Below are 25,227 nucleotides of genomic sequence, written 5' to 3' on the forward strand. Positions count from 1 at the left end.
CTATTACACATCATCCCTTCGGCAGAGGGAGGGGAATCATGAGAAGTGCACTGACTGACTTTAATTAGCTCAGAGTGGAAATCCCTATCATAAACCCATTTCATGAAAACCTTTTGTTTCAGTAATCCGGCCCAAATCCTAATCTAATTCAATCTTAATGAATTACAATTGGATAAGGGATTTATACAATCGCACATAACCGAAAGAAACAACAGCATGCCCTCTTCGCCTTTTTGCCTTTCTTTCTAGCACAATACTAATTGCAACAGGCAAATAACGCAGAGTTTTGTGAATAAAACACATCTTTAATGAGCCTAATTTACATGTATAGGAGGCTTGCAGCGTTTAATAGAATTCGAATTAATTTGTTTAAAATGCAATAGTGTTGCAAATCTTTAGTAAGAGAATGTAATCAGAGACTGTCTGTTTAACACTGACAAAACCATGATTAAAGAAAGCACCACAAACGTGTTTACTAGCACATCAACATTTAGCCACCTCAAAATAACTGTGCCGCTTGTCACGTCAAGCTCGACAAACTCTGTAATTTACTCTTTGTCCCTTTCGATCAAGGAAGTCTATTTTCTTCTCTCCGGTTCATTCAATCAGCTTTGAAGTAAGACAAGGTGTTAAGCTGAAACGCGAGGACGATTACTTGAACCTTGTTGCAATCACTGTTTGAGCCTCCGATTACATAGAGACGAGGTCTGTGTATTAGTGCTGAAAACACTTCAGGAAACTTTCAATTACACATGGTCTCAGACTAGATTGATAGATAGATAGATAGATAGATAGATAGATAGATAGATAGATAGATAGATAGATAGATAGATAGATAGATAGATAGATAGATAGATAGATAGATAGATAGATAGATAGATAGATAGATAGATAGATAGATAGATAGATAGATAGATAGATAGATAGATAGATAGATAGATAGATAGATAGATAGATAGATAGATAGATAGATAGATAGATAGATACGAACGGACAGACGGATGAATGGATACCTGAGATAGATGGATGGATGGATACCATAGATGGATACCACACTTCAGGAAACTTTCAATTACACATGGTCTCAGACTAGATTGATTGATTGATTGATTGATAGATAGATAGATAGATAGATAGATAGATAGATAGATAGATAGATAGATAGATAGATAGATAGATAGATAGATAGATAGATAGATAGATAGATAGATAGATAGATGGATGGATGGATGGATGGATGGATGGATGGATGGATGGATGGATGGATGGATGGATGGATGGATGGATGGATGGATGGATGGATGGATGGATGGATGGATGGATGGATGGATGGATGGATGGATGGATGGATGGATGGATGGATGGATGGATGGATGGATGGATGGATGGATGGATGGATGGATGGATGGATGGATGGATGGATGGATGGATGGATGGAAGCTGTGTGGCTGTCACAGGACAGTTCTAGCATTAGCTTAGTGCAAATAAGATAAGCTACACATCTGGTTGACCTACAGGTAGATGATCCGATTAACCTGAGTAAGCTTCCTAACAGAAGTCATCAAGAATTGATGCAATGTTGCGTAATGTACTGAGTTAATCATCTTAGTCCTGAATGGACATATTCTGATCTGACTCGCACATTTCAACTGATTTGGCTTATTAAATATTAGCTCAGTCTTTGTTGCTTGCTTGCTTGTTTTCAGCAGTGTTTCTCCATACAGCACCAGGACTTTCATTTCCAAACTGTTCATTTTGTTTCCGTAAAAATGTAATCGATTCCAACCCAAGCTAGCTTACAAATCACACCGCTCCAGTAAACATGGGGAAACAAGATATTAATTATGAACTATGTTAGCGCATGTGCTAAATGCATGAAATCCAATCACATTTTCTGCCAGTCCACAGGGTTTTTTTCTCTCTTTTTAATGGGACATGCAGTTCATCTTCAGCCAGTGACATAAAGGGATGATATATTTCCCATGACCATCTGCCAAAGCATCAAGGTCATCGTAGTCACCAGGGAGGGGGGGATGAAAGCCTGAGTCCTGTGAACCGTATATCAAGCTTTCGTCCCATATGGACATCGAGTCCATCAGCGGACCATAGGTATCCAACGCCAACTTGGATTATGATGGTTTACCATTAGGTAATACCCAACGTGATGTGAGACCTCTACAGTCCACAACCCTAAACAAAGATCACAACCACTTACAATGATAAGGTTGTAATTCTTGATGTATACTCTTGTCAAAAGGTTTCCATACATGATGCAGTCAGTATATTATCTTCTGTATAGTACATGTTGGAGACAATGTTGTGATCAATATTGTCCCGTACTAATCTAAGGAGAGACTGCAGTGCCCAATGGTCGATTGATAAAGCTTGATCTGTACATCTCAGCAGGCCTGTACGTACAACCACAATTCCCTGGGGCGCAGTAACTGATCCGAGTCATTCTACTCTATATGAGCGTTTGTTAGAGGCTAGACCTAAGCATGTCAAATTTAAGCAATGTAATGCTTGTTACGTAATGGCTAATGTCCCGTTCATCTGTCAATGTCTGGCAATCCGTTGGTTTCCACATAGCAGGGGAGATGGAAGGGACGACGAGGGATCTACAGAGGGACATTGTGCTGTTTGTTCATCAGGTTGCAGAGGCGTGATGCATATTTTTTCCGGAAGAGATTTTAAAGTACACTTAAAAAGCACTCTATGCTTTTTGCAGTGGATGCTATGCATGTATGCATGCATTTACACTATATTGCCAAAAGTATTGGGACACCCCTCTAAATTATTGAATTCAGGTGTTCCAATCACTTCCATGGCCACAGGTGTATAGGCTCATTTGTGAAAGAATGGGTCGCTCTCAGGAGCTCAGTGAATTCAAGCATGGTACCGTGATCATTCGTGAAATTTCCTCACTACTAAATATTCCACGGTCAACTGTTAGTGGTATTATAAGAAAGTGGAAGCAATTGGAAACAACAGCAACTCAGCCACGAAGTGGTAGGCCAGGTAAAATCACAGAGCGGGGTCAGCGCATGCTGAGGCACACAGTGCGCAGAAGTCGTCAACTTTCTGCAGAGTCAATTGCTACAGACCTCCAAACTTTGTGTGGCTTTCAGATCAGCTCAAGAACAGTGCGTCGAGAGCTTCATGGAATGGGTTTCCATGGCCGAGCAGCTGCATCCAAGCCTTACATCACCAAGTGGAATGCAAAGCGTCGGATGCAGTGGTGTAAAGCACACCGCCACTGGACTCTAGAGCAGTGGAGACGTGTTTTCTGGAGTGATGGTGTAGGGTTGTTTTTCAGGGGTTGTGCTTGGCCCCTTACATAGTTCCAGTGAAAGGAACTCTTAATGCTTCAGCATACCAAGACATTTTGGACAATTTCATGCTCCCAGTTTTTTGGGAACAGTTCGGGGATGGCCTTCCTGTTCCAACATGACTGCGCACCAGTGCACAAAGCAAAGGTCCGTAAAGACATGGACGAGCGAGTTTGGTGTGGAGGAACTTGAGTCCTGACCTCAACCCGATAGAACGCCTTTGCGATGAATTAGCTTCTAGAAGCTTCTTGACTAGAAGAATGGTCAAAAATTCCCATAAACACACTCCTAAACCTTGTGGAAAGCCTTCCCAGAAGAGTTGAAGCTGTTATAGCTGCAAAGGGTGGGCCAACTCCATTTTAAACCCTACGGATTAAGAATGGGATGTCATTAAAGTTCATGTGCATGTAAAGGCAGGTGTTGCTTTTGGCAATATAGTGTATGTATGCTAGAAAGCATATTATGGGTCAATATGTTGTAAATGTATCTTTGCCATTTTAGAAATGCAAGCACTCATGGACCACCATCACAGCAATACACTTCTCCCTCTCCACCGCTGAGATCCCCTTCATCTCGAGTATGCACAAACATCATCAGTGTATATTTTGGATATATTTAGGAACATCATTACATGTTTATTCTGGATCATGTGGTCATGATCTATGGGCCTTTTATCTCATGCAAAGAATGCCTTTTGTTGGCATCTTTAGCACTCTCTAGTCCCCTGCTGCCTCAGTGGCTCTGTTATCTGACGGCAAGCAGCTCTGCTGTTAGTGATTAATGAACAGGAAAGTCTGCCGCCTGAGGCGAGATTTGATGAGCTCCACCGAAAGTCCCTGTGGGATTCTCTGCATTACATCATTCCTTTAAATGTTATCATAATATACTTATTTTTAGAGTAAGAATTGAAGGCATCCTTTAAATACATTTTGATACCTTTAAATGTGCTTGATGTTAAGATACTATTCCCTATGCCAGTTTGATGTGCAGAGGCGACTATGAGTAAGCCAGCTGAAGTAAGCCATTCGTAGGGGGACTTCCCAAAGTGTGTAAGCACTGTGGTCAACTACTGTCTCAAACAATGCTGTGAGTTTGGAGCAGGACTATCTGTTTGAGCAACCAAAGAATGAGTGGGATGTGGCGGAATGAGTGGTAGGACAGTTTGGTATAGTCTATTTAAGAGGTCTTCAATCCTGCTCCTGGAGACCCACTGTCTTAGGCCCCGATCAGACAGAACACGTTTTTGTAGCGAGAGACGTCTTTTTTGAATAGATTTCTGTTGGCAATGAGCGTTATGCATGCTGCTTATGCGTTTTTGCAGGAGCGCTCTGAGCGCCTGAAGTTGAAAACAAATCAAATCTGAGCAGAAAAGCGCCCGACGTCATTGCGTTTTTTTCCCATTGTCCAATCGAATGAATGGAGAGGTGGGCCTTCCGTTGTGGTGACGGAATCTTGATTAGACTGACAGCACAGCTGATTCGGGGGTTGCTTAGAAACATTAAAAAAAACTGCAGCGCACTGCTATTTTCTAAATTAAAGGGGGGGGGGGGGGGGTGAAATGCTGTTTCATGCATACTGAGCTTTTTACTAGGGGTGTAACGGTACACGTATTCGTATTGAACCGTTTCGGTACAGGGCTTTCGGTTCGGTGCCGAACGGTTATGAATGTAATCTTTAATAGTTAACAGTTGGCTTGTTTAAAGCGCGGAACACACTTCAATCCGAGTTCCCACACAAACATATTGAGTATTCAGTCCATTTTATCACGAAATTCAAACGATAAATGCCATTTTAACACTCTTTAATGTGACGTGACTGATAGATCCATATCAGTTCAACTTCAAGCAGCAGCGCGCGGCGCGCGAGTGAATGCGATCATCTCTTCCTAAAGAATAGACATAAATTAATATCTCTTAAGGTATGTTTAGGATACATTACAACTTACTGAAATGTATCATATGTCGTGTAATCGCTCCATCTGTGTTTTAACCGACCGCGAAAAGACAATAAAACAGCTTGTAAACAATGTCATGTAGAATCACGTTTACCTCAAAAGTCATTCAGTGTCCACAGCTGTCAGTTCACTAGAGAAATCAACTCTTTCACTGAATACATGCACTATATTAGCCTATCTATTCATTATATTAGCCTATATATATTCATTATAAACTACTTAGCCTGTTAGTGATGTCTTGTTTATTTAATGTATGTTTAAAGGGGCTATATGCGTTTTTCTGAAATTTAAACTCGCGACTGACACCTGTGGCCAAAAAATAGAACTGCTCTTATTTTCTGCTCGCTCTCGCAGCGGTGGTGACGTCACATCCACAGACAGCGCGGGAAAAACCTACCCGGCAGAAAATAGGAAAAATAGGATACAGGCTTATAGGTGCACCCACTGTGAGCGGACAAGGTGTCAGTATGCTCATCAGGAGATGTTTGAGTCATAAATGGTAAAATAAAAAGGCTATTGTTACGTTTATTTTGGGGAAAAAGTTGCATATAGCCCGTTTAAATAAACCTGTCATGAAAATTACGGCCACTAAATGATTATTTCAATAACGAATAATAATAATTAGATTTAGAAGTTAATGCAAAAACTGCCTTACATGAAGCTTATGAGTGTTGATTATTATATATAAAAATAAATAGCAACTGAATTTAGGCGAATAGTTTGGGCTCTGTTGTTAATCTTTAATAGCAATATGTAAGTAAGGGCTCCCTATATAGTTTACAGCATTATCTTTAAGAAACTTTTAGTTTTAACTAAATTCATTTAAGGACAGACACAATTTTTTTTCATTAAACCACTGTTGAATAAAAATTAATAAAAAGCAATTTTGTAAAACTGCTGTACCGAGTCCGTAACGAACCGTGATTTCAAAACTGAGGTACGTACCGAACCGTCAGTTTTGTGTACCGTTACACCCCTACTTTTTACACTGTTAAAGACTTGGATTCCCATCCTAAACATGGATAAAGTTTAAAAAAAAAAGGTTGGACGTTTGATGGAGTATTTCTGTGCCAAAAATACTCCTTCCGGTTTCTCATAAGTTTCAGAAAGTTTTTTTCGAGTATGGGTATGTGTGACGTCAGATGGGGCGGAATGTCCTTGTACGGGCCGTACGGGAGGGTGCGCGCGCGACTAGAGCGAGAGAGCAGGCCGGTAGCGCTGCAGTCACAGGACTTCACGGAATCAACAATGTCACCAAAGCAAGACAACCCTGCACAGCTTCCCACAGAACCCAGCGTTAATGGGACAGTGGATGGAGTTTGTTGCTCCAAGTGTTTGTTTGTTCCCTGAATTTCGGCAACGATGGTTTATAAACAAGGTACAGTTCAACTCCGGATTTATAGCTCGTCTAATGCTGAAAGATGGAGCAATCCCAGCGATTAAGGTTCACGGTCGTGTGTTGGTAGCAGGCGGTGAGTAAAACTGCTTCAAATGTCTATGTGTTGTTAGCCATCGATTCCATTGTTTTTCTATGTAAACATGCATAGCTCAACGCAATAGCTGCGCGCTCGTCATTCTTTAGCTCCGCCCGAACCGCCATTTAAAAAATGTCAACCAAAAAAGGCAGTGTGGTGCGCCTCGCGTTTTCAAACCTGAAAAACGTGTTCTGTCTGATCGGGGCCTTACAGAGCTTTGCTCCAACCCTTATCAAACCAGCTAATTCATGTCTTCAGAATTTGAAAATCACAAGCGTGTTGAATCAGGTTGGAATTAAACTTCGCTAGAAGTAGGTCTCTAGGAGCAAGATTGAGGACTTCTGGGGCCTCATTTATAACCATTGCGTACACACAAAACAAGCCCTGGAAGAGGCGTACACCACTTCCTACACAAAAGTTGTGATTTATAAAAACAAACTTGACGGGAAAATTTGTGCACCTGTACGCAAACTCTGACCCATGCATATGGACATTTTGGGGACCGAGCAGTTTGGCGACACCGATTGTGAGCTGAGGGACTGATTGAAGATCTGAAGGAAAACCACTTGAAATCCTCATTTTGACTCATAATCATAAACAGTGCATGTTCACAGTTTTGAAAATGTATTAAAAAATGTATTTAAACTTTGTTTTACATCGGATATACACATTTATATTAAACACGCCATTTTCATTAATGGAGTTAAGCACTTAAATAGAAATATTTGTAGTGGATGTGATGCTTTTGAACACTTTTCCTCTAGCATGCTGTTTTAAAGTTTTAACTACAGCGAGGATTGCTTGACATATGATAATAGCAGGACTCATGGCCTGAGAAAATTATCAATAATGCACAATAAGGCCTATCTGTTTAAAAATACTATTTGGCCAGTGGAAAAGATTGAGAAGAACTTTCTCTGAAATGTAATTTATACCATTTTGATTGATTTATTCACAAACCAGGCAAGGACAGGCTACTGAATGATTTTTAGCAACGGCACATCCGTAGCTCATATTTTTCTAATGTCTTGTACCGTTAAACATGGTATTACGTGGATGAATATGCAGATGAGGATATGCATAGTAAAACTAGGCGTTCTAAGCTCCATATATGGTTATTCAGGGGAGGAGACTGGATCGAGATTCGTGTACGCACAATCTTCTGCTGACTGGGTTTTATAAAGAGAATTTTGCGCAGGTTCTGGCGTACCCAGGGTTTTATAAATCTGAAAAATTAGATTTATATAATTTATATTTATAGTATAAGCAAAATCTAGCTTTTAGGATGAAATCTTCAGAAAGTTTCATGAATGAGGCCCCTGGCCAGTTTGAAACTGAATTTGATGTTTCAAACTGTCACTGTCAGACATCTAATGTAAACTGACTGCTGGCCCTAGGGATTCTCCAATAATTTAAGAGCATGCAAGCCTTTTTACTAAGGTGGGCACAGGGTTGGTGTCTTCGCTGGCAGGCATTTCGATTTTTCATGTGGGGCAGCGGCAGAAATTGCGTTTGGGGGTAGGGAGTGATAGTTCGGGTTTAATGAAGCAGAGGTGAGGGGGCACAGTGGCCAGGCCAGGCCCCCCCGGGACCCCTTATGGCGCCGATGCTGGGTGGGCATCAAATATCTTTGAAATGGAATCTCACAAAAAATATTTTCTTTTGAAGCACATGGCAAACGATTATCTATTTTCAAGAAAAAGGAGGTTCCAGAAAGTCGCCTGCTCAATGGAAATAGTGCAGAGATAAGAAGTTTGTGACCAAATTGTTTGTGACGTCAAGACACCGGATGCAAACTAGAGTTGCCTGTGTAAACAAGCACCAGATGTCGTGATTAGGAATCAAAGAAGACCGAATTACAGCCGTGGGAGGGACTGACAACTGATCAGATGAGAGGGAGACCAGATTGCCGAGAATACCCAGAATCCTCAGCCGTAGGGATAGTTGGCCTGAGCAGTTTCATCCTCTCAAACAGACGATAGGTACCGACTTTGATCTGGCAAGATCAAACAAACGGTGACACATAAGAAGGTCATCTGCAGGTGTGTGTGTATGTGTGTGTGTCTGGAGCACTGTACCCACCTTCTCCTGGTACTGGCGCCGAGAGGAGTCCAACGACTGTATGAGGGCGGTGGCATGGCCAATGAACATGGCGTAGCAGGTGGCTCCCACGATCATACTCAACATGGTCAACCAGATATCAGACATACTCTCTGGGGCCTGGCGTCCGTACCCGATGCACAGCATATGGCTCATGGCCTTGAACAAGGCAAAGGAGTACAGCTCACTCCAGGAGTCGTTCTGCAAATTGGAAAGCGAGAAAGTGACAAAGAGAAAAAGAAGAGAGACTTTGATTACTTCATCAGCACTAGATACACTCTCCTGAGCATGATATCCTCTGGACACTAACCCTTGCGTCAAAATCTTGGCTCATGAGGGGTACACCTCTATAGAACCTTGATAAAAGGCAGATTGCCAAGTACTGTACATTGGATAGCTACTACGTGTGCCATGGACCTGTGATGGATTCATTATTTCATCACTCTGTCTGTTATTTAAAGGTGGTTAATGGGACCGCATTGTTTACTGTTCAGCTGGGCTCTTGTTATAATGTCTTTCCTCCCCTCGCAAGTATCTGCATAAGACCTCAGCTGCTACGCTAAGGTGCCTCATCTCTCTCCATAAGCTACTGATTTTTCAGAATTGACCTGATGGGTCCCCGTGAAATGTGTTAACCTGATTTGCATTCACTTCGAGCAGGTTTAGACAAGGCTATGAAGATCCTGAATCAAAGTCAAAGAGGCCACGGGTGACTTTGAATGACGAAGAGGGGAAAATGGAAAACGGGGGTGATGGGTAATCAGGGAAATTACTTTGTGGAGATGAGATGAGAAGTGGCTTACTAGGGTCGGGAAGGAAGAAGCCTGTGTTGAGGCCAGGACACACCTGACTGCTATCACCAACTGGCAGATAGATATATAAGAAATATAAATGTGTTACAGACTGCATAGTCCTAAAGCAGAAGCAAAGTGTTGCCGCAACCCCAACAATCCTATCAAATACAGATGCTAAGCCCGGGAAGACATTGTCTCGAGTCTAACCATTTATTTGAGTCACAGTAAGGCTTGGCAGTGTAGAAAGCATGCAGTGTGTCTGAGAGATTTGTTTGCTTAGTTCATGTCTGGTTTCCATCTTCTTTACATGTCTGTCTTCCAAGACTTCCAGACATAACCTGGGTTAACTGGAACATCTCAATGAGTGCACGTCGACAATTAAACATTGAATGAACACACTAAACTGCTAAAGTCCCTCTTGACATATGCATGGGAACTGTAGCCTATGGGGAAAATGTATATAATTCACACTTCATTTGTTTATGTTAATTCTTAGATAGACCTAATGGTGCGTTCACACCGTACGCAAATAAATCGCTCTATTTGCTCGTAGTTGGACGCTTGAACATTTTGAGTTTACTCGCGTCATTCGTGCGTGACATCCACTTCACAACAGATGCGAATTCGCGTCATGGGAGGGGCTTCTGCCAGGCGGTTCGTCTCGTTGAGAAATGGCTGACATGGGCTGTGTTCACACGACGTCTTTTTTGTAAAAATACTACTGTTAATGTGTGACAAAACGTAGTTTTAAGACTTTTTCAGGCGATAATGTAGTTGTTTAAAGCTCAAATCTGTGGTTTATTTATAAAAAGAGTGCCTATTTGAACATTTTATCTGGCGTTTTCGGAGCGGATCCGCGCACGTTAACCCCGGCGAGAGAAGCCTTTCCTCGGCTAGTCCTTCAGACATTTGCCGCTGGCTCTGATTTCTCTGTGGTGTCTCGAGCTATAATTCGTCTTGTGTATATGTAACGGGCGATCTTTGGTCTCATGAATCTATAATTTGTTCCCTGGCAAATCGTTTAGGCTGAGGGCAAAGTGAAGTTTCATTACTTTTTTATTTTTAGGCTATTTAACTTTACGTTACCGTTGTAGCCTACTAGCACTGACTTTGAATGTTTGACTAAATTGTTTGCTTTGTTTCATGTATAGCTTTACCTTTTACTTATGTATTATTGATCATACATAAATTAGCATTTAACAAAAAGAGACTGGGTTGTGTTTCATGTCATTTAATTTTATTAAAGTGATAATCATATGCACACTTGTCTGAACCAGATATTAATATATGATTAATATAAACCACATGGTTTTGTCCTCATTTTTGTCACTACTAGAGCAAGCTTCTGATTGGTTAACGTGGCGCGAATATCCGCCAAAGTCAAAATCACACGTCAAACGCTCAATTCGCGCCGCCTCATTAGCATGAAACGCGTCATTCGCGCCGCCTCATTCACGCTTCATTCACGTCCAGTGTGAATGCACCATCATGCTGCGTTCACACCAAATGCGAATAGAGCATCAAAATCGTGTCTACCACGTCTAGTTGGATGCTTGAACATTTTGAATCCATTCGCGCGTCCACAGCGAATTGGACGCGCGTATAAATTGAGTGTTTGAAGCGAAATAGACGCGTGTTTAAGGCGCTCCAGGAGAAACGTCATAAAACACCACTCTGCCTCTTTTCATTTGCATTAAAAATATGCAGTATATTAAACATTAATAGCCAGACAAATGTGGTCCAGGCAACTCCTACATTATCTTCACTGCATGTATATTTAAATATCCTTAAAAAATAAAGTTATGAAACTTCTCTTTGCCCTCAGTCAAAACAATTTGGCAGACAACAAATTATAGATTCATGACACCAAAGATCGGCCATTAGATCCACACAAGACGAACCACTACAGGACATCCGAGCCAGCGGCAGATGTCAGAAGGACTAGCTGATGAAAGGCTGCTCTCGCCGGGGTAAATGAGCGCCGAGCGCCCGGTGATCGCCTGGATCTCACAACTCCAAAAATGAAAGATTTTTTTTTTAAATAGGCTCTCTCTTTATAAATAAACCACAGATTTGAGCTTTAAACAACTACATTCTCACCTAAAAAAAGTCCTAAAACTACATTTTGTGACACAATAGTAGTATTTTTAAATTATGCAGGGTTTCTCATCATGTCACTTTACCACGTGACAGCAGCAAGCAGGCTCCTGATTGGTTAACGTGGCGCTAATTGACGCCAAAGTTTACATTTTTCAACTTGGGCATCAGACGCGAATTCGCTTCAAACGCGTGAATGCACAAAAAGCAGCATTTGCGCGTATCGCTCAAGACGCTCAATTCGCGTCAAATTCGCGTCATTCACGCGAACGAGGCGGAATCACGTCTAACGCGCCGCAGGACCTCCAGACGCGCGTCAACGCACCTTTCCATTGACTTAATATTGAAATCACTCGCTCCTGACGCTCTATTCGCGTTTGGTGTGAACGCAGCATTAGAAATCCACTATTAGACCGATTTCTCAGGATGTGTACTGCTAAATGAACACCAATAAGCTGTAAACACAAAGAGTCGCTTGGCAGTGGCACTTCTCAGTAAGGTGTGTGCAAATGTACACACTGAGCTGTGTGCAAATGTACACACTGAGCTATCGCATAGCCTCGAAACATCCGCCATTTAACACTCCAACACATGCTCTACATTCTGTGGATAAACAGGCATTCACAAATGATTTCCTGCTCCCCCGCATTTATGGGAAAAGAAAGAGGAAATGTTTAATGTTGCTTAATCTGTTTTAGCAGACATAAATTGTAGTGCTGCTAGCATGGTTTGGAATGAGCTAAATGAAAGATTAGCACACATTTGGATAGATCCAGTTGAGCAATTGTGCTTTGGTTGCGTTTGCTAAACTAATACCCTTAGCGCACATTTAACCTAGCGTTACACTCCCCCACTGGCACTGAGATGAAGAGACTTAGCTGCTAAGTTGATTTAGCCAAGTTCAACTAGTATAGCAATTTGTCTTTACTCTGGGGCTATGGGAGTATGAACATAGGATTGTGTCTACATTCTGCTGAGGGAAGAAAATATCCTAATATTTATTGTCTATTATGGCTTGCTGAGGTATTATAATGGTGTTTATAATTGAATAAATATAGGGAGCTAATTAGCTGCAATGCAAAGGGTTTCCTGTGGAATTGCTTGTTTCCATGTGAAAGAGCAAACGTTTTTTTATGGTGGTGAAGAGAAACCACTTTTAGAATTGTAGTGATGAATATGGTTGTGAGAATTGAAGTCCCAACTTTCAGTTTAAAGTGATGTCTTTCCCCAGAGCTGTACTTACCCACCTTCAAAATAAAAAGCTTCATGGGCACATTAGCAGGATAGTCGCCAGTGAACTGACCTGCGCTCAAAGGACTTTGGTAAGAGCCCTTCACTGTGAATGTGTAGATGAAGATAGGCCACGTTGAGTCTATATGTGTGTGTCTCTGCACGTCTGGGGGGAGCTTATCTTAACTTTGAATGGCTCCTCAAGCTTGCAGAGCTCATTAGCGAAACTCTTGAAAAACCCACACGTGAGCATGTACCTGTGAATCGCACGTGCTTTATTTGGGATTCTAACCGTGCACAGACGGATTTAAAGATGCTAGGTCATGGATCACAGGGCACAGCTGGATCAAAAGGGATCAAAGGGTGTATTTCAGTGCATTGATCTATCAGAGGCGGGAAATGCAGCGGCAGATGAATTGTGGCTGAATCATCTGTAACTCGTTTATGCACATCAACATGGAATTTTAATTCAATTTGGATGTGATATTGATGAGTTTAGGCTTACATTAATGATCTCAGGTGGGGATTTTTCCAACCACCATTGAGAGAATCTGACCCTGGATATCTGCAAACAGGAAGGAGGCCCCGACAAGTGGTATTGTTTGGGTTGGATTCTGAATGTCATCACTTTTTTCAGGATCCTGAATAGTAATGCCTCTTTTATTGTATTCTAACAGATGTAAATTGTCCAGTGTTTTATAGCACCTTTGCTGAAGCGACACTTCAGCGTGACTCACAGGCTTCATTACTGCAAAAAGAAGGGCCTATTGAGAGACCAGGCAGACACTTGAAATAATGAGACGGATCGTTTAACGCTGCGTCTTTCATTTCAAGCAATCTGCCTTTTCGAAAGCTGCTGACCTTGATTGCTAAGCACTGGCAACGACTAGAATGACTTCAACTATTGTGCTAACAAAAGCCAATGAGAAACCTGTCCCCATGTCACATGACATATAAAGAGTGTCAAAAAGGATAACCAGGCAGGGAAACCCTAAATAAAAGGCATTTATTAGATTCAACCCTGCAAATTTGTCAACCTTTCCATTGGTAAATTCAGTTTGGAAAGAAAAGTGTTGGTTGATGACTATTCACAAACTGTCGCCAATCGTTTACACTAAGGTTTAAAACAAGCCAGCCTTTGGTTGTCAGAGTGGTGTTATGCCCAAATGTGAATCCCTAGATAACCCAAGTATAAATCGTACTCGCGGTTGAAGTTGCCTGACGCTGTGCACACTTTACCAAGCAAGAGTTCACGATCACTTACTGTATACATCAGTGTAGCAAATGTCCAAACAGTGTCTTTTCTTCAAACTAGACTAAACAACAGGGAGAACAGATGGATGATGGTGAGCAGTGAAGGAGGGGTGACTCGAAGTGCCTGGCAGACTTGGGAAAGTGAGAGGAGCAGGTGATGGAGCCGGCTCCCCAATGTGCCCGTGTGATTAACACTGTCAAACACTGATGATATCAAAAGAGGTGTTGGCTTTGTTATTTGCATATTGTGTGGAATTGTCCAGTTCCTAGACTCAGCAAATGGCTCATTCTTATTTGTGTGTAACTGTAGAAAATGGTGCTCAATCTTTGGGCTACACAAATCACTGAGAAGCCGGGAAACAGAGGTAAGTTGGAAGGTAAGACTTACCACCATCTTGTTAAGGGACACCCAACAGTCCGAAGGGAAGTCCTGCAACATCGGCACCAGGAACTGCAGACAGCCATCCCAGTGGCACAGCAGCAGCATCATCCCGATCAGATTGATAATGCGCATCACCGCACTGGCCAGGTCATAGGTCATGTGAAAGATCTGTCAGTCAAGATAAGAGCTCATTACAATTGAGTAGAAGAAGGGAAGGACTCTCTAGGACAAACCAGAAGGTATTAAATTATCAGGACTCTGAAACAAAGGCAGACTCTGAAACAAAATCCCTCATTTTTGGAGGGATTGTCTAAACAAGCTACTGTTTCAAAGCCCTTTTGACTTGTAGATTATTTGTGACCTCTAGATTTGTGAACATATTGTATTGAGATCAGGTTTGTCAAAGCTTTATGTAATGAGTAACGGTACATCCTACAGACTTCATCCTGTCAGATTAGATTCAATATCGGTGACTGTCGGGTCAGAATGATACGAACATGTCTGTGAATGATGAAAGTAATGTGCCAAACTGATACTGAGTTCTTCCTGGCAAGACTGCGGAAGAGTGGAGAATGCGTCTCTAGGAGACAGCCGTGTGTGCAGTTTGTTTGTGGTTACAAAGTGAAGAGGACAGCTTTTGGAAAGCGATCTGGAGCCGGCCCAGGATAATGCCTTGTGTGGTTGTGCGAGACAGTGTCAACACTCTCTTCCCACACCATAAAACAAGGCGTGTCACACCTGAGAAAAGCCAAGTGCCCCAAATAGCAACTGGGCCAAAAACAGCGATAAAAGAAGACAAGGCAGAGACACTAACCTGGCTCATGTTGTAAAGTTCTTAGTCGGCATGGGTTGTTTTTTCTAGCTTGAGAAGCAGCAGCATCTTAAAACCGAGACAATGCAAAACATAAAACTGACTGGAGACTAATATTTGAAGAGAAGCATCAGGCTTGGAGCTATGGTTGGGGTTCAGGCTGTTTGTTTAGCATATCGCTATCGCCGTGCGTTTCTTGAAAGCCTCTTTGATCAGGGTCACCGATCTCAAAGCATTGTGGAAGCACTTACAGGTCTCATTGCACCACGATTTGAAATCGATGAAATTAATGATCCATACCGAATATCAATACTCCTTTTTCTTCTGGCATGCATAATCACCTGCATAAGGATGTTGTCAAACATCTGCTGACTAATGTCCACGTGAAAACACGGTGTAATCCTGTTTGCTTGTGTATGTACAATATGATCAGTTTTGAGTAGTCTCCATGATGTGGTTGTTGGACCAAAACAATTTTTCAAGCTAATTTTACAAACTATGTGATGGTTTTTAGTCTCCAATTGAATTTCATTTATGCCTATTATAGCAAGCACTTCGGCTGACTGACACACCAAGCCAATGTAAAAAAAACAAGGACAAAGGACTTCAGGACCAAGTCTGTACTGATATTTAAAACATTTGTCAATATCAGTATTTCCCTCTAGCATTTTGAGCACTGTTGAACGGACTCTTAAAGTCGGCGTGAAACGGAAGTTGAGATCGTCTATTTTTCCTTATTTCGACGTATATCTGAGTGAAACTAGAAAAAAATTAGAAAAATTTCTTCTGAAATTAGAAAAAATGCAGGGCGAGGCTTGTTTTCGTCCTTCGGGAATTTATTGGATCGTTGGAAGTTGGGCGTTGATAACAAAATGGAGGTAGATTTGAATGCCAGTTTGCACTCAGTTGTGGAGAAAAACTCGATCTATCTCTTAAATATATGTATTTTCTCTCTAAATCTTTTCTACATATGTTACTGAGCATATTTCCTCACTTTTCGCTGGTTTATGCTACAGATTTCACTTATTTTAAGCCTTTTATGGCTTTATTTCTGTAAAACTTTTTCCCAGCTCTCCCTTATAAGGGGGGCGCGCCATAAGCACGTTCACACACACTGCCTAAGTGCGAGCTGTCACGACAAGCTGTTTGTCCGACTATATTGACTAATTTTTACATAAAAAAAGCTTTTATTTCTCATATGTTTCTCTCTTTTTGCCTCAAGTCCTTCCTGGAGAAGGTATTGTGTACACAGAGAAAAATGCACCTAACCACCATATTGCTACGGTCAGTGACAGGTTTCTGAGAGGCGGTGCAGAAACGAGACAGGGGGGCGATAACCCCGCCCTCGCGCCATAGCACATGACCGGGAGAGAAGAGAAGTCGTTTCGATGGGGGAGTAGCCTGGATGCCAGCCGAATTTAGCCCTGCCCACAACATTTTTTGCTCTGGCAATTCGGTCTGGACTCGCTCCATAGAGGACAGAAACTGTTCGGACCAATGAAATTGTCAGGGCGGGCTTTAGACGATGATGGACAGATGATCAACAGTAACGTAATCATCCACGTCATCGAAGGCTCTTGGGTTGAATTTGCTCTTATCCTAAACGGAGAACTTGTTCGTATATGCATTCACCTTCACTATTTCTCTCAGAAACGATGATCGTGTTGATAAGTACTCTGTGTATCTTTAAATTATTTTATTACTGGCAAAGATCGTTTACACTCATCTTTTTCTTGTAACGTTACTTAATCCAGCGTGCGTGCAGACAGGGTTTCCAAGTGTTTTTGCAATGTTGCGCACAATTGCTACTCAAAACTATAGCCCAAAACAATAACTTTCCGGGGGGTTCTTTCGGAAAAAATGGCGTTTGGTTGGCAAAATATGTTATTTTGGCAAGGTTGCCTGCTAAAATTCGCATTCCTGGGTTTATATAATTACATAATTGGGGTCGCTTCAACCCGCGGACATGGAGAAAAACACGGACTTGGCAACACTGTGCAGTTGAGTTCTGTTGACATTTGACAACTAACGTTACGCGTCGCTCCGTTGCTCTGATTGGTTGTGGGTCTATCCAATTGAGGTCTTTCCTGGCTCGGTTGAAACACGCCCCATAATCAAAGCTCAATGGAGCGGTACCAGACTCATATTCTGACTAGAATTGAGTATGGCCACGCCAGGCTAATGGGGGAGGGAAAGTCTTAAGTGACTCGAGATGTCATTCACTACCCTCCTCCTCATTCATTTTTAAAAGTTAGACATCAACCTTCTTAGTATTCCTCAATAAATCCATTTTAAACAATATAACAATAAAAAAATAATAAAACTATAATTGAATGCCTGTTTTTCCACTAGTTTGTTGTCAAAATTGTTTGGGGTCGCTAACGACCCGAGGTGTGTAAGATTGTACGTATTTTTTTTCCTGCACAATAATAAATGAATCTATAATGACGAAAATAACTGCAATTCACCTTTATTCCACAAGGTGGCAATATCTGATACACAATGATGAAGTGACGTTTCACCCATACTTATGCAGACTGAAAACAAAGCCATAATTATTATAATCTGCAAAACTTGAAATGGCTCAGCGATTTACTGCAGAGCAAGTACTGAACACAATCAAATATGAGTGTCACTGTCACTTGTTGATGGATCTGGTGAAGGAAGCTGTCAGTGATCAAAATGTTTATTTTCAAGACGTTGAAAATGAGTTTTGAGAATATGCGTGAGATCGCGAATATGAGCCAGATGCTGAATGTACTGGGGAATGAGATCTGACGAGGACAGTGGTGATGGTATAAAACATCTGCTCAAACTGAACCCTTCCAAGCTCCAAAAGGTAACGAAATATGTTTTATTTTATTCTTCTGTAATTGTTGCTCTAATATCTGGAGTTTTATATATTATCCCGACAGGTAGAGATCTATCCATGTTAGATATAGATCCGGGTCGCTAAAGACCCGATTATGTAAGAATGTTTGGCGAAACAGTCATGCATTTAAGGGTTAAACACACAAGGACTACAGTCAACTGACAACTGGAATGCTCAGGTAATGCAGAGTTCAGACCATAGACTGTAAAAAAATATGGACGTAGTGTCCGTGACGTCGCCCATAGGATTCTGATGAGCAGTTTTGAAGCGTAAAGTAGGGTCGAGCTGGCCGTTGCCATCTTGGCAGCATGTCATCGCGCGTCACTCCCGGGTAATAGAAAATGGGCAAAAAGGCGGGACGTGGGCAGAGCTGAAGTGACACGATGACTAACAGACAGCAGATAAATGGCTATCCACCTGTCACTCGAAGTGGCCACGCCCTTAATTATGCAGAACTTTAATGCGTTATATAATGTAAACTAATGAGTTATAAAAAAAATTAACCCCCCTCACAGTTGTCATGAAGGGCAAAATTAGCCGTATAGACCAAAACCACAATTTGTACCAGGCTGTAATTGTGTTTTTTTGCTGTAAAGTTGGGCATTTTAACATGGGGCTCAATGAGATTCTGCTCCCTTCTGGAGCCTGTCCCTAGTGCCCAGTCGATGAAATGCAGTTTATGGAATTTGACGACAGGGGGTTTCACATTGCATGACTGTACAAGAGGAAGAATCGGCGACAGCTCTGTCCCTTCTGCAAACTACGTTTCACAACCAAACACATGCGAGAAGGGACAAGGGAAGACTGGAATTGTTATTAAAAATATAGACTGCAGAAAGCTTGCAATCCAAATTGTCTATGCGCTGATTTGCAGCGAAAAGAAGAAAAAGATTATTGCAGGGGAAAATGGTTGAAGACACAGGAGCAATGATTGTGTTCTGCAAAGAGAGTTGGAGGTAAATAAATCATTTTGCACCGTGCTGCTGTTCGTGCGGCTGGTCCATCAAATGTTTGTGCTTTGTTTCTGTTTGATAGAATTGTAAATATATCTATTAAAATACTGATTTTCTGGTCCATAACTCCTCCCCGAACCTCCCGCTGCCCTGTATCTTGCTTTCCCATTGGCTGTCGGTCATCGCCGATGTATTTTTCAGTCAGAACACGTTTTACACAGCAGTACAGTTTGAATCTAGAAAGTTTGAATCGCCAACATGTCCAGATATTTAGCATGCCAATATATCACGGGCGTCTGCGAGTTTCTCTGATCGCGTCTTTGATCATTCACACATGTGACTGTCAGTCACGTGCACTACCACCAATTTGCCTATGATTTCGGGCATTTGTCGGCGAATTCGCAAAACCTGTCGGCGAGTCAAAATCGGGGCTAAAATCGGGCAGTGTGAACTCGGCATAAGATGACGTAAAATTATAACAGCCTTCTGTCTGTGCTATCTTTGCTGCCTTTTATCACGTTCGCCTTTATTCTCGTGCAGACTCATTCACTAATACCCCTTTTCCACCAAAGCAGAGCTAGAGCTAGATCGGAGCCAGAGCCTAGTTTCAAATCGGTTCTTTGTGTTTCCACACCCAAAGCCCCAGCTCCGAGCCAGGAAAAGTGGTTCTTAAGTAGCACCAAAACATTGCTGGGCTAGAACAGGGCTAGAAGTAAGAACCGATTACGTCAGGCACCGGGGGCGGGGTCAACAAGGCCAACACAAACTTGAGATCCGCCATTTTTGAAATAGCAGCTAATGGAGCTAACAGCTGCTGCTCATTTGTAATCTCCGTCTATACAAATTACGGCGAACTGCATGAATGCGTTGGATTCGCTGTGTTTTCGTTGTGTTTTGATGCCGATGTAGGATCGTAAAGCCATGTGAATCAATAGTAACGCAACGTTTGCTTTGTTGATGGAAGGCTTGTTCGCAGCGGTGCTGTGCAGAGACCGATCGCCGTATGATAACGAGTCCAGCGAGAGCATATGACTCCTTATGCTTTTGATTCACTCATGCGTTTTTTTTATATATATCATACGTGGAACGGTCTGCGCAGCGCCGATGCGTCTCGAACAAGCCTGGTGTGTGTGTGTTTCCCGCTGCCCAGGGTTGCCAGGTTTTCACAACAAAACCCGCCCAATTGCTTCTCAAAACAAGCCCAATCGCGTTCCAGGGGGGGGGATTCCCCAGTAAAAATCATATTTGGGGGTAAAATATGTGTTTTTTGGCATGGTTGCCTACTAAAAGGTTGCCTACTCGCATTCCCGGGGCTAAATATCACATAATTGGGGTCGCTTCATCCCGCGGACATGAAAAAACAGCCCACGGCAAAACCACAGACCTGGCAACACTGCCGCTGCCTCGCTAGCGTTGCTGAGAAAGATGAGACATATACAGTGACGTAAGACATGGCTCTGTTGTGGCTCTCAGCATGACGGTTCTTAGAAGGCTCCTCAGTCGAACCAACTATGAACTGGGACTAGCTCTGGCTCTGAATTAGCTCTAGCACTGCCTTGGTGGAAAAGGGGTATAAGCTGAACAGCCAATCACCAGCGACGCCGATGGGTGCCGATTCAATATGCTCAATTGGCCAAAATAACCCACACCGCAAAAATTGGGCCGGCCCATTCTCAATGAAATTTACAATTACAAAATTATAAATGGTTAATATAAACGAAATCAACTAAACATTTAGGTTGAATTGTATTTTTAGCAACATTACAACTACCCTGTTAGCTTAGCATAGAGTTCATTATTAGCATGCTAACCCACCATACACAACGTAATCTTGTAAACTAAACATTAAGCTGCGTCCGAAACTGAATACTTCCCTAAAAAACAGTCCGCCAACAGAGTAGTACGTCCGATTACATAGTATTTGAAAAACAGTAGCCAAAATGTACCCGGATGACCTACTACTTCCGGCGAGATTCTGAAGTGCGCATACGATGGACACTTTACAATCCCATGAGGCCACAGGAGACCATTAAAAAAGTATGTTCTATATAGTTTGAATGAGTGTAGTATGAATGTAATCCGGACGTACTGCATCCCTTCACCTACATTCGCAACTGACGCTGGTAGGTCACATGATAACGACAACATGGCAGTTGTAGCACGTCCGGATTACAATCATACTACACTCATTCATACTGTATAGATCATACTTTTTTAACGGTTGCAGAGAAAGTTTAAATTCAAATGTAGTACCTACTCACATATTATGCGATTTCGGACGCAGCTTAAGCTTTCTTTGTTTTTAATTACCCTGCAGTTCGCAAGCTAACTATTAGCCTGGTAGCTTTAGACAACATGGCGGTTATAGCACATCCGGATTACAATCATACTACACTCATTCATACTGTATAGAATATACTTTTTAACGGTCGCAAAGTAAGTTTAAATTCAAATGTAGTACCTACTCACATATACGCGATTTCGGACGCAGCTTTAGCTTTCTTTGTTTTGAATTATCCTGCAGTTCGCAAGGGAAAACCTTTGCTTTGTGTTTTTTAGCAAGATAACAACTGTCCTTGATTAAAAAACTTAACATAATGTTCAACACTTGCTTTACCTATACTCTTGTTAGCAGAAGGCTGCCTGGAAAAGCCTGGCTAAAATGCTTTTCTTGTTCGTTTTTATTGTTATGGCCAAAAACACAACAGGCTTTTTGATCAGGCTTTAGCTACAAACGGCAGTCCAAGGGTGGCAGGTGTTTACATGCAGTGCAAAATCAGAGTAATGGGCAACAAGTGTGCAGTTGGGGGTTTTGCTAGCGGTTTATGACCTTCCCCTGATAAAAGAACATAGTTTTAAGGCATTTGCATTACCTACACGTAATCCAGGTTAAGGAAAAGTGGTGTAAGACAAATGGGTTTGGTCATATCTTTTAGGATGTCTAACTCATGCCTGAGTAATCAAGAGTTATAAGGGGGCTAAACAGTGTGGAGTGGATGTGGCACTGCTGTGCAAGGTTGATTCAGTAATTGAGGGCCATGTCTGGCTCACATTACCACTATGTAATCAGGAGCATAATTGTCCCATTTGGTGGTGAAAAGAACACATATAACTGAATCATCAGTCAGCTCAACCCCAGGCAAATCGTCACATTGCTGTCAGTCTGAACAGCTGGCTCTCCATGTAATCATACGAAATGTTCGCAAAGGGTGGTGTTTTGAAATGTCGTCCATTGTTTTAATGTTTATGCACTGAACTGTTTTTACTTTTGTGGTCAGTCGATTGCCATTATTAGCATTTATGATGGTTAATTACTCCAGGCTACATGAATTAGCCTGTGCGTCTAATTGATCACCCACGACAAACACCTAGAAGGCAGCATTGGAAATCAGGGAAAAGCTCCATTGATTACATTCTGCCTCTCACAATTACAAACAAGAGAATTGACGTCACCAGGTAAACAAACATTTGGCTAATTTTGGAATAGCATACCAACAAGCTAATCTTAATATAACGTGTGCACAATTTCTGTTTTAACAGAATAGTTGGATGCGCAACAACATTTGCCGAAAATCAGTAGTATATCAAGCCCCGTCTCCACCAAAATTACCCAGAAAAATTTGTCCAAGGACCTTTTTTTGTCTGCGTTTCCATCGCGGTTTAAAGTACTGGTAAGTCTGGTGACATAAGACTGTGCACGACTTTCCATTTCCCACTGGATTTCGTCCTCCGCATATAAGCTGAAGTCAGTCCATCGGTCGTATTTTTTAAACTTCATTGTTGATTCGAATAGCAAACAACTCTTACTGTAGCCTGGTCTTACCAGACTCTCGTACATTTCATTTGTACAGAGAGTCTGGCCACTCTCCATTGACAAGCGTTTACTTCCTTGAAGGCGGGAACTCTGTTGAAGTTTAAAACTATTGGATCTGCCCAGAGCCACTCTGGATCTGCCATAACCAATCGCTAACGCTTGGTCGTGACGTATGTTATGCGCCGTTCGCCTCTGTTTCTCACATGGAAGTCCGTAAAACTAACTGCAGATTGTGCAGCCACCTCAGTGATAAAACCTAAAACTTGTGCATTCAGATTGTGATTTATTCACAGTGGAGGGGAGAGTTTTGTGATCGGGAACGCGCTGCTCACGTGGTCCGTGTACTGTAAATAAAATATCATATGCTTGGTATGATAAGAATAAATGCTGCCGTAAATAACGGCACAATTCAAATGTTTACGTGCTTTTCTTCTTTTTATTTTTTGAGTGGTGATGAAATATATTGCTCTTGTAAATACTTGCCAGCATTTAAAGAAATGCAAGTCTAGAAATGCATCCAAATTACAGCGAAGCGCAACCGTACGGTGGTCTGCAGTGGTCAAAATGGATATAAACAGTGAATTTTGAAGTGATATATTCTTGAAAACTCAGAGATGTGGATTCGGACAGCAATTAAATTACCTCACGACCTTAGTGTTTGTCTAAAACAGTAGGTAATTCGGCCTGGGATTTTTACGTGGGTGGTGGGTGGACGGCAATAAAATCACTGACTAGCCCCTGTAAATGATGACAATACCTTCCGACCCCAAGAGAAACAATTACCGTCCGAATAGGGCTTCAGCCAACTCCTTCACCACTAACGGAGCGAGCTGGAAAATCAAACTTTTCCTGAACCCTGTGGGGAGAAGGGCCACATCATCATGGCCACAAACAAAACTCTTTTTTGTTCTTGCTCCGGCTTTAACTTCTGGATATTCGGCAGCGGTGCCACAACGGAATGAATGGCTTCGCTCGCATCTTTCTCCGTCGCCATTACTGAACTACAACTCAAACTAGCTCACGACATCAACGTCATCGTTCTCAGCCACTCCCTCTGTTCGCTGATTGGACCGGTAAAAATTTGTTCGGAAAAAACCTAAGAATATGCCGCAGTCCCAGACGGAGTACTGAAGGAAAATGAAAATTGAGCGGAAGTACGTAGGAGGGCGGAGCCAGGCTACTCTTACTGCATGCACCGCAACAGACTTTTAAAAATGGTGGTTTTAATAAAATGCTGCATGGAGTCTACCAATCAAAATGCAGCGTGAACTCAACCAATCAGCATGTTCAGTGCCCAAGTCCCATTACCGAAAGTTCCTGCATCCAAATATGCATACTTCCCTACTATAGTAGGTGAAAAAACATATGTGAAAACAATAGTATGTCTGAATTCACAGTAGGCCAAAAGTACCCAGATGACCTACTATCATGGGCGTCCGAACCACTGTATATGGGTGGACCCACCCACTTTTTAAGACCAATGATATTGGACCCACTCACTTTTACCGTCTCTAATTCAGCGCATGTCTGTTCACACACCCCTAACCGATAAACACTTTTTCATTAAACACAAGTTAGACGCTTTATTTCTACTTTTCAAATATTTTCGTAATTTTTATTGAAAATAAATGCCTTTCCGATTTGATATGTGATGAGTTCGGCAAATGCGGATTCGAATCTCGAGTGCATTAGCCAAACCCCTACACTATTGCCACTGTAAATAATTTGGTCTTCTTTAATTTTGTCTGGCCCAACCAGACGTTTAGTAAACAAGGCGGGAGATTCGCACTTAATGTAAATGGCATTTACTCTGGGGAGGACCCAAACACATTTATTTTGCTTCCGACGCCCATGTCTACTATTACTAGCGAGATTCAGAAGTGTAGTCTATATTCGTCGTTCAAAAAAGGGAAGCCAAAACTTGGACTGCAGATATACAAACCATAAACAAAACAACGCTTGCTTACCATTTTGAATATCAATCCTGATTGGTGTTTTTACAGTAGTTAGCCTGCATTTAGCAAGCTAACGATTAGCCTGATAGCTTAGTCATTTATTGTTTTTTAAACAAAATATAAATGGTGAATATAAATTGTTCAACTAAACATTTAGCTTAAATGTGTTTTTGTGTTTATAGCAACATTACAACTGGTGTGATAGCT

At 41.8% G+C, this 25,227-nt stretch overlaps 1 protein-coding gene across 1 annotated transcript in view; it reads right to left on the reverse strand.

Annotated features, from left to right (window-relative positions):
* hcn2b (hyperpolarization activated cyclic nucleotide-gated potassium channel 2b) overlaps positions 1 to 25,227 on the reverse strand; it is a 51,289-nt gene that overhangs the window by 19,343 nt on the left and 6,719 nt on the right. Inside the window, exons 3-4 of the mRNA XM_079806989.1 lie at positions 14,622 to 14,783; positions 8,841 to 9,059 (exon numbers count right to left, since the gene is read on the reverse strand). Of these exons, the coding sequence (XP_079663115.1) occupies positions 8,841 to 9,059; positions 14,622 to 14,783 (381 nt within the window). The remainder of the gene's footprint in view (positions 1 to 8,840; positions 9,060 to 14,621; positions 14,784 to 25,227) is intronic.

This window comes from Gobio gobio (assembly GCF_949357685.1).
Source record: "Gobio gobio genome assembly, chromosome: 24".
NCBI classification, from domain to species: domain Eukaryota; kingdom Metazoa; phylum Chordata; class Actinopteri; order Cypriniformes; family Gobionidae; genus Gobio; species Gobio gobio.